The sequence below is a fragment of the Notamacropus eugenii genome, chromosome 1, assembly GCF_028372415.1.
Source record: "Notamacropus eugenii isolate mMacEug1 chromosome 1, mMacEug1.pri_v2, whole genome shotgun sequence".
NCBI lineage: Eukaryota > Metazoa > Chordata > Mammalia > Diprotodontia > Macropodidae > Notamacropus > Notamacropus eugenii.
The window spans coordinates 713,742,210-713,753,002 of NC_092872.1; the positions used below are offsets into that span (position 1 = coordinate 713,742,210).

General features: G+C 43.1%; 1 protein-coding gene across 2 annotated transcripts in view; it reads left to right on the top strand.

Annotated features, from left to right (window-relative positions):
* The window catches only part of GLG1 (golgi glycoprotein 1), a 143,129-nt gene extending 132,758 nt beyond the window's left edge, over positions 1-10,371 (top strand). The window contains exons 22-27 of one of the 2 annotated variants that reach the window (XM_072636556.1): positions 87-188; positions 1,475-1,582; positions 2,077-2,197; positions 2,842-2,948; positions 4,332-4,495; positions 8,777-10,371. In XM_072636556.1, the coding sequence (XP_072492657.1) occupies positions 87-188; positions 1,475-1,582; positions 2,077-2,197; positions 2,842-2,948; positions 4,332-4,495; positions 8,777-8,819 (645 nt within the window). In that variant the 3' untranslated portion in view covers positions 8,820-10,371. Of the gene's footprint in view, positions 1-86; positions 189-1,474; positions 1,583-2,076; positions 2,198-2,841; positions 2,949-4,331; positions 4,496-5,033; positions 5,101-8,776 lie in introns of those variants that run through there. The other variant, XM_072636557.1, reaches the window with a different exon arrangement.
* Positions 10,372-10,793: the final 422 nt, after the last annotated feature.

The following is a 10,793-nucleotide window of genomic DNA, read 5'->3' on the forward strand; positions in this document are numbered from 1 at the left end:
ACTTTGGAGAAATCATCTCAGGTTGTGACTGAATAGGTCAGTGTTAGCAGCCTGAGGATTTATTCTCCTTGCCCTCCCACATGCAGCGCCTTTCTCCGGACTGTGAGGACCAGATCGGTGTAATAATCCAGGAGTCTGCTTTGGATTACAGACTTGACCCGCAGCTGCAGATGCATTGCTCGGATGAGGTAGGAGAGCCTATCGTGAAGCCAGTTGTGAGCAGAGCCAATCCTGACCACTTCTAATGGGCAAAAGAAGTTGAGTTAAACTGAGTTCACCCCTCCTTTCTAACCCGCTTTCCCCCAGTTTACCTCCCTTATCATGAGTATTCATAGACACTTTTCTAGATCCTCCTGAATCTTGCTTGATGGAAAGAGGTGACTGTAGTCTAGTTAAAAGGACATGGCATTAGAAGAATCCCATCTCTTTTTTTTTTATCCGCTATCTGGCCCTGTTAGAAGAATCATAATTCTATCTCTCCACTTCTTGACTTGTGTGTATAGTTATCTGTAACCCCAGAAGTGTTATGAAAATAAGTATGATTGTATAATAGAATAGATTTCATTTTACTGCTTGTTCATAGTATATCAGATTACCTAGAAACCAAAAATAAGGTTTCATGTTGGTGTTTCTATATTTCTCTAAGAAGCAGCCTGCTAGACAAAACGTGCTAACTATTCCTATTGAAGTTTGATTTTTTCCCTCCTCTTCCCTGTCCCATTCTGTTAGATGGTCCATTACAATTCAGAATGACTGAAAAGATAAAATCACTCCTTTAATACCTTAGAACAATACTGATTCTAAGAGCCATTTGGCCTCTGGAAAGGGAAACATTGAGAAATTTAGTAAGTATCTGTTTCTGTAACACACTGTATCCACCATCTCCTTTCAAAGAGATCAGTCAGACAAGGCATGGATTAAAATAAATGAAGGAAAGTCAGTCTTTTTCTTCTTTGTTGTGGACTGCTGGTGTGTGCTGATTATGACCCTCAGCTTCTAACCGTCCACCTTTACCTGTCAGGCCCTTGTCCATCTGTGTCAGATCTTTCCCTCCTAAGAGAATAACCCTGTACGTGACAAGCCCTGATCCTGTGACTCACATCTGAGTGTTTGTAGTGTAAGGATACTCAGTTTTCTTTTTTCTTCTGACTGCCAGGCATGGCAAGGGAGGCAAGCTGAGCCTCTAAGGCAGGGGAACAAGAAGCAATCTGTGCCACTCCCTTGCCAAGATTCTCTAAGAAGAGAGCTATCTGTTGGCAAATGTAATTGGTGATGTTGCAGGTCACAATGCTGCACAGTCTGAGAACAGCTAATTTGGTGATGTGAGCTAAGTTCTCCCCAACGACAGAGAGTGGTCTAACACAAGTACACAGCCATTCTGTTTGCCTACTGTTGTTGAGGGTTCTTCCTTTTACACTTTAGTGAGATGTGCTGCCTCTGTGTGTGTGTGTGTATGTATGTGTCCTTTAAATAGATCTCCAGCCTGTGTGCAGAAGAAGCAGCAGCCCAGGAACAGACTGGTCAGGTAGAAGAATGTCTAAAAGTGAACCTGCTCAAAATCAAAAATGAAATGTGCAAAAAGGTAAATAACAGTCCCTGGTTCTCTCTCCTTCCTCTTCATCCTCTGATCAGGCCTTGAGCCTCCAGAATCCCTGCACATTTCCCATCATACACATGCTATTTATAAAAGAGATTCATCTTGATAAGTCAGCTTCCCAGCTGCTGCCCCCCCTCCCAAGACTTGCTCCTTCAGCCCTGGGCATCTTCATCCCTTGTGACTTGCTTCAGGGGTCACACACAATGATGCTTTGTGAGTTTGTTCATGTGTTTCAAGTCACTTTTATTGGCAGCATTCTTATCATTCCTTTCACCCAGACTACCAGTAGTCGTTGATAAGACATTAAAAATATACATGCTTTTCCTAGACTCTGTGGTTCCATCAAGCCTAAAGCAATTTATATTCTATTGTTCCATGGGATTTAGTAATTGATTCCTTGTTTGATGGTAAATACTGGCAAATAATAGGCCTGATTTTGATTTTTATGTCTTTTCTTTGTTGTCATTTTTTCTTTCCAGGAAGTATTAAACATGCTAAAAGAAAGCAAAGCAGACATATTTGTGGACCCAGTTCTCCATACAGCCTGTGCCCTGGACATCAAGCATCACTGTGCTGCCATCCCCCCTGGTCGAGGGCGGCGTAAGTCACTGACCTTTAAATTCATCATCTCTCCACTCTTCCATATATGCTGTGATCTTGGTGGAGAAAGAACAGGGACTCTGGGATGTCAACATTCTCTGCCTTTTGTAGTTGGAGGTGTTTGGGAGCAGGACTCATATAGCCTTTCTTCTCGGTTAAGTACTCTGGAAACCATGGCTGTTAGTGGGTTAAGTAGCTGCTGGAACAAGGCTGGCTTGAAGCCCCCTACTCAGAATTACCCAGGCATAGAAATAGAACAGAAGCCTTAAAGACATAGTCTTCAGCTTCCTTTGCCCAAATTTGAGCAGCTGCCCACAAGGTTGGGATGTTTGTGTCTAGAAAGAGGAAAGAGGGACAAGGGCAGCTCTGAATGTGGGAGAGGCTTAGATTTGTATAGGCATGGCATTCTGAACCATTGAAGTCTTGCATTGGCACAAATGAGGAGATTTTGAAAAGGAAGGAGAACATTCCTTTGTATGTGGCCTCTTGGTTTAGTTTCCTCAGATGGGCTAAAGGAAACTTGTTTTCTTGGTGGTTTTGAATTTTATGGTGACACGGGGCTGGACCGATGTCCTTCTCCCCCGTTGGTTAGAAATGCCTCCACCAGCTGCTGAGGCCCTTCTGTGACCACCTTTTCTCTGCAGAAATGTCCTGCTTAATGGAGGCCCTGGAAGATAAGCGGGTGAGATTGCAGCCCGAGTGCAAGAAGCGCCTCAACGATCGGATTGAGATGTGGAGCTATGCAGCCAAGGTGAAGGTCTGAGGCTGAAGCCATTTGTCCAGGAGTTAGCACTCCTCTGGAGAGCCCCTGCTCATCTGCTGTTCCTTATTCCTCTTATGCGGGAGGCCTAGAGCTGTGTGTTCACATTGAGGAAGCGCATGCGGGGCTGGTTTATGTTATGCTATGTTGAGTTGATTCTTAAAAGCCAATCAGTACTTAAAATCTTCCCAAAACAGAGGTAACCCTTGATCCTAAAGCATCTTCTCCCTTTCCGTTAGGACATAAAATGTGGTAGGGGCTGCAGCCACAAAGCCACGCCTGCACACCTTCTGCCAGGCTATGTTTTCTTGCCCTCAACCTAAACAGCTGAGAAATGAGTCAGCTAGGTGAAAGATGTGGCTTAAGTCAGCCGTGCAGCTTACTCTGCTCCTTAAGCCAGAGGGAAGTTAGGCAGCAGACCCATGTATATATACTAAGTATACTAAGCCCCACCTCCCCTCCATAGTAATTTTTTGTTAAGTTTTCATCCGAGTTTATGGGAGAATGGTATCACCCCTTAGTCTGAATTAATGAAGAACAAAGAGTAAGTTGAAGATAGAAGAAGTCATAGCTTTAGACAGGATCTCATCTAGGTCAAGATGACTGAAAAGTCATTTGGGACACCTAGGTGCTGCAGTGGATGGTGCCAGGCCTGGAAGACCGACCTGAGTTCAAATCCAGCCTCAGACGCTTACTATCTCTGTGACCCTGAGCAAGTCACTTTACCTCTGTTTGCCTCGGTTTCCTCATCTATGAAATGGTGGCACCTCTCTCCCATCGTTGTTTTAAGGATCAAATAAAATAAAAATTGCCAAGGAAGCTTTATGTAAATATAAGCTATTCTTATTACTATCCTCTAGTCTGGGGTTGGACTTTTTTTGGTTCCTTCTTTTCATCATCCTTGATAATTGATCATTCAGTTATTGTGTGAACACTTAAAGGTGGCACCTGTGAGTGTATTGTTGCTTAAAAGGGTATGAAAGGATTAGTATCTCATTTTGTTGCCATCTTCTTCCCATCCATTCCCCCTATCAGTCTTAGACACCTGAAGTCACCTGACTTCCAGGTGCCCTGTTCTCTGTATCTCCTGGGCAGAGGAGACCATAGGATAAGCATTGGAGAAGTACAGCTGTCTACTTGTCTAGGTGTCTGCCAGACATGAGACTTCTGTTTGGTTAATCCTGCCTGAAAAGACTGAATTAACGGGGAAAAAAAGGCTGAATTATTGCACACCTAACGAGCTTCTCATTTCATCCTGGTTGAGCCAGAATATTTGCATTGTATTTCCCCTAGAGAGCAGTTAAGAATGTGGAGGATGAGGAATGGGTGGAACCAGCAGCCAGCCCTAACCCTCTGCGTCCCCTTTGCTCCTAGGTCGCCCCAGCAGAAGGCTTCTCTGATCTTGCCATGCAAGTGATGACGTCCCCATCGAAGAACTACATTTTGTCTGTGATCACAGTGGGCATCTGTATATTGTTTCTGATTGGCCTGATGTGTGGACGAATCACCAAGAGGGTCACACGAGAGCTCAAGGACAGGTAGAGCCCAGATTGACCACCAAAGCAATCACCTGCCCAGCACCCACTTTGTACAGCCCTCTTGTATAGTCTCCCCAGCCACCTCTTCTGAGAGGAGAAACAGGCACCCAAATTAGAACAGCAGCAGTTGTCCACTCCATTGCCCCATCTTGGATTTCGTCCACAGCATCCTCATCACTCTCTGAAAGAGTCTGTGTACAACCTCAGCAGCTGGCCCACGTTTGTTATCCCTTGTTAGACTTTTGTTTACCTGCCTCTAGATAAGTCTCTCATGCCAATGGAACTACCAACACTCCCAGAATCAGACTGACCTGACCTGCAGCTCAAACCATTTTTAAGTAAAAAAATTTTTAAAGAGAGGAAAAACAAAAAATATATATATAAATATAAAACCTCCAAGCTTGATTTGGGTAGTGGGGTTCATACCTGGATACATTTATATTCTATGACTGGGTAAAAATCAAGATAGGACTTTAGAGAGTTATCATGTCACCTAACATAACTTGTTTTTTGGATGTCTTACTTGTCTTCTCATAAGTGTCTTCAGCATTTAATCAGGATAGTGCACACCAGTGACAGGATTCCCCACTGGCCATCCTGATTTTGGGTCCCATTTATTTCTGCTGAAACATCAATGCCTTCCAGCTTCCGTCCTCGAAGATCCACCACTGGCCAAGGTCCCAGAGCCTGAAGGATTTCTTAAGATCTCTATACATAAAGTAAAACATGGATCATTGGAAAATGAATTGGGGAGACTAAGCTTTTTACAAGTCCCCTGATAGTTAGAACTCGGCAACCTTCTTCCAGCAAGCTGACTCATCAGTTAAGATTAGAGCTAACTCGGGAAACCATTTGTCTGCTTCATCTAAAGATGTTGCCTGGAATTAGAAGAGCCCTCTGGGATATGGCTGGGGGAGGGAGCTTATCAGGAAGGGTTTGGTTCATTTTTTTTTTTTTTTAATATTTAATTATAGGCTAGCAAAACTCAGTTCGCAGAGATCCATTGGAAGTCTCAGTGTGTCTCTTATAATCCAGCAACTAAAGCATTCTATAACCTTCTAGGACTAGAGTCCCTTTCTGGGTACTCTTAGCCCAGTGATACCTAAGAAAAAGTGATCCACACTTGGGCCAGGTAAAGATTACACATCAAAAAAGGGAAGTGTCCTCTCCATCTCTGCCATGCACACCAACCCTGGGAGGCCCTGGATGAATACGGTGTTTTGGGGACTCGGTATCCCTTCCTGCTTCTGAGCTGACAGAGGAATGTTTGCTAAATCAGTTCCTTTACTCAGGGCCTGGCTCCCTTATTTTCCCCAGTTGTGAAAAGGATTGGGGGATGGATTGTGGTCCAATCCTAGTGTACCTTAGGTTGAATGTGGGGCTTAAAGTCACAGTGGTTGCACAAGAGGGCAGCATGTACAGTAGGAGATATACATATATATATATAATATATATTTTATTAACCTGTTAGATGTGTCCACATATTATGTGCTGGAGTATTATAAATGATGTGCCTAAAACTGTCCACGTGGGCCGAGGCTGATCGATCATTAATTTCCATTCCTTCACCTTTTTCAGTTTTTTTCCATGCCTTATCAAGAATTACCTGGTATCTCCATCACATGATTACAAGATAGGGAGCATATATGATTGTGGACCAGCTGATCTAGGTTACTTTCTGTGTATAGAGTGTATATGAATACTGTGATTTCCTTTGCTACCCCTCCTGAGTACTAGAGAGGGTACAAAGATAGGTGTTAGGCAGAGATACCTGTGTTCTCACCTCCCGTACACCACAGGTTGGAAAGAAAATAGTCTCAGTTGTGATCTCTTCTCAGCATTGGCAGAGTAGGAGTGCCTCCCTTGGGCTTGGGATTCCAGCCCATGGTCATCAAGAGAGAAGATTATGGAGGGATTCTGCAAGGCAGAACAGGTCCCAGAAGCCAGCTGGACTCCCTGCCTGCCTGGGTTATGTGAGCTTCCCCTTCACACAGAAAGGGGAAGCTTTGGCCCTACCCATCTTGTTTAGATGATTTTCCTAGTGCTACTTGCACAGTTGACTTGAGGTTCTTTTTTCCTCCAGAGACAATACCTCCAAATTCATGAAACTTGAAGCTAAAGGGGACATAAATTCTCTTCTCTGACCCCTACTTCAGCCATGAGTGAAGGGAGATTTTGGTTATAAGAAAGGGTTCATTAGAAATCAGTTGACTGGTTGAGTGTGTGTGCGTGTGCGTGCGTGCACATGTCTGCACATGAGTGCTCTAGAGTTTTAAAGATAAAGCATCAAACATTTTTTTAAAAGAGCAGATTAAGCACATTCACCTTCTCCCTACCCCCATAGGAAAGAGCCTCTTAGGGTTGCCATCCAGGTACATCAAAGGAAGGAGATAGGGGAGTAAAGACCAAGTGCCCAGACATCATCTGAATAGATCCCTAAACACCATTTCTCATGGTGTCTGACATAGGCTTTCAGGACAAGATCACTTTCTACCATCCAGAGAATGATTTCTCAACTTCTCAAATTTTCCCCGATATAACACTATTAATCTCTTGTGTTTAGTAAGGGAAGGATTCCAGCAACCCTGTGGGTGGTGTTCCAAAAAGGCTTAGTGCAGTTTTAAACTTCAGCCGCTTAAAACTACACCAAGACTATGTAGTACTGCAGCGGATAGAGCCCTGGACCTGGAATCAGGAAGACTTGAGTTCAAATCCATCCTCATACACTTATTAGCTGTGTGATCCTGGGCAAGCCACTTCATCCTGTTTGCCTCAGTTTCCTTATGAGTAAAATGAGCTGGAGAAGGAGGTGGCTTTAAGCACTTGAGTATCTGCCAAGAAAACCTCTGATGGGTTCAGTGAGACCATCCAATACAACTGAACAACGGCTAACTAGCAAGACTTTGGGATACCCTAGATATCGGAAGCTATTTTTTTACCCTTCAAAATAGTGAGCTATGCTTATTCTCTGCATGTTAACAGAGTTAGAAATTAAAAAGGAAATTTGACTCTTAAACTTTTGAAATTATTAAATTAGTAACCAAAATCCCACCTTCTCATTGTTTATGGGAAACAGTTTTAGTTACCATTGCCCTCTTATCAGAAGGTATTTTGAGAAGGTCAATATTAGTCACAGACTGAGGCCTCAGCAGTAAGTTCTAGTCACAGTGTCCTAAACGCATGCCATTCCATTTTCCAAGCCCAGGTGTCCAGCACCAACTCAGCCAATTTTGATAGAGTGTCCTGTGATTTCAAAATCCAGAGAAAAGCTCTGTCAGCACCTGTGGAAGGGATGTACTTCCTCTCTGTCAGGTTCATTTATCTGTTGTCCAGAACCAATCAACTTAGGGAAAAATTTCTTGCCATCAGTGTTAGCATGAAATCCTAATCTAAGTCTCTGATGAGGGCTCCATGACTTGTTAAATGATCCCATCCAGCCATCTAAAAGAAAATGGTCCAGACCCTTAATGAGAAATAACAGCTCATTTGCAAGATAGCAGGCATCCATTGGTTTATGGTTGGCCTCTCTTTCCAGTCTCTTCCAAAGATCCTTGCCCCAGCTCTCCAAAGTCATTTGGATACCCATCTCCCATTCTGGACATGTCATTCATTACTCAAAGGACCAGAAACATAGGTAATTTGATTGCAACAGAACCAAGCTGGATCTCTACTGGACCAGTAGTAAGAGGCCATTTGACAGATATGGGGGCCTTTATTAAGGATTATGGGGGAAAGCAGGTTCTAGAGTGCCCTATTCTCTGAAATTGCTGTTACCCAAAGAAAAGGCTTTTGGAAAGAAGTACCATGTTACAGTTCTTGGTAAAAGCAGGGCCTGTATGTATTAGTCGGATATTTTCAGGATAGAAGCCTGTAGTAGGGGAAAAAATCTGGCTATGGGAAACACGTTTCTTCAAAAGTTGGAAGAGCTGAGGATTTCAAGGCTCCCAGTAAAGAAGGAACTGCAGTCTCCTGTACCCCAAAGATGCCTTGTAGCTCTCACTTCTACTTCCAGAGTTATTGACCTGGAGGCCCCCAATTCTAAGTCAGAAAACTCTTGAGAAATCAGAATAACTCCAGGGAATTGCCATCAGCTGCAGGGCAACATTTACTTCAAGTTACTTGTTAATTAATACTTTTGAATTGAGTTTATTTCCAGAATCTTTAACATATCACTTAATCCTCCAGGAGAGTTGGGAAGGGAATGCTGTTAAAAGTTGATAGATGTTTAAGTTTGCCTTTCATCTTCCAGGAAAATAAATGTCAGGTTTCCTTTCCTCCTAGGGGAGCACATCTGGGCTATGTCATCAGCCTGACATCACCTTAACAAAAGTATTGACAAGAATCTACAACTTCCTTTTAAAGTTAGAAAGCGAGTGAGTATTAGTTCCTTAGTTTGAGAGCTGCCCATCCAGTTTCTTCATTAGACACTGTATTTATTGTCAGTTGGGTCAGAACAGATCTTTCCTTAGTATCAGTGCAGTCTTTGAAATATTTTGCATCCTGGATTTCTCCTGCTGTCACCATCCCCTTCAGAAAGTCTCTGGTGGGTTGTCGAGCAGAGATCCAGGTTCCATTAGGGATCTGGTAGGGAGGGGAGTCAGGGTGGAATGAATTTTGTTTCAAGAAATGAAGAATATCTTCTGCATAAACTGCAATCAGCCCATCCATCCCCTATGTGCCAACTCCTAACAACCTGCAGCCACTCTCTCCACATGGCAGAATTTTCTCACTTGGCAGACCTTAGTCATCGTTAACCTCTGGGTCAAGGAACATAGGAGATTGGCCTATGAACTGTCTCCAGCCTTAATAATGAAGTATTCTGCCAGCCCCTTTTCCAGCTGGTTAGAGGGTCTATAATTCCCAGTCATTTCATAGAACAGACAGAATGTGGCTTTTTTGAACTGTGAATACTTTTACTTTTTTTTTTTTCCAACTTCTGAGAGTATAAGAACACAAGTCAAAATGCTATGTCCCTATTTGAATCATATCTAGTTTATAAAATGTGACATTACTATTACAGTAAAAGTTTTAGTGGGGTTTTCAGTGTGACTGTACCCTTTTCTCCCCATTTTCCATGTGATGTTACTATATCTGACACTGGCCCTTCCTTTTTTTCAGTTGGTTCACTTTCCAGTTATATTCCTTTTTGCTCCTTCTCACCCCACCTCTTTCTACCAGTCCTGTTCCATCAGAGGTTGGGTCGCCATAAACCCTGGCTGGTACATCCAGCTTCCTGTGTCTGGTCCCCCTGTCACTCGGGCTCTGGAGGCAGCCTTAGCTTTAGCACAGGGAAATGGGACTGACTAGACTAGAGCTAAAAGTTAATGGATTCTGTAGTGATCTATTCTCCCATTGTCTTCCTCATCCCATAAACAGACTACCAAAGAGAGAACACAATGTGTTAGGGATCCTAGGGGTCTTGGTATTAGAGAATTTTGCAGCTGAAGTGGAGTCAGATGTGTGTGGATCTCTAAATGGGGCTCTATGTCAGATGGGATGAACTAAGTAGAACAGAATGGCAGGGCAGGATGAAGTGGGAAATTCCAGACCTGAAGGCGGTTAGCATCATTACCATGTTGTCAGCCTCTCCAAGGGCAGTGTCTCAAATCAATCAAACAAACTGGACAGCAAATGCTGTGTGTGATCTTAGGCCTTTTTTTAAAAAAAGAAAAGGAACGAATAAAAAAGAGGAAAAAAGAAATAAAAATAAGACTCTTTTGTAAATTGTTTTCTGTGTATAAAATTCTGGCCGTTCCTTGTTTTTACATGTTCATGCTGTGTAATTTTGAGATGTTACTGAGATTCTGAACATAATGTGCATTTTTTTCTGTACAGATGAAATGGGAGAATTTAATAAAAAAAAAAAAGAGTCTGCAGGTTTTTACTTGTTAAATCTTTCTGTCTGTGGTGAATGGGGAAAGTTTCCAGGCATTCTGTGTGCTAGAAAAAGTTGATGAAGTGTGTCCATGGTGGGGGAAAGATAAGTTGCAGACACTGAATTCTCATGTAGCTTGCAAGTCATAGCAGTGAGGCTGCGGCTATACCACCAGCTCCCTTACAGATAGTCCAGGTTTTTGAGATGGAGGGAGTTGAGACAAGCTGGAGAGAAGACAGCTCATCAGAACTGGAAGGAACATTCCTTAGGGACCATCTCTCTCCTTGTATCAAGGAGGAAACAGGTCCAGAGAGAGTGGAGTGACATGTTTGAGGTCCCAGAGGCAGGAGCAGACCCATGGCCAAGATCCAGGTGCTATCTGTCCTTCCTTTCTTTTTGAGGCCACAGCGTCAGCCTGATATA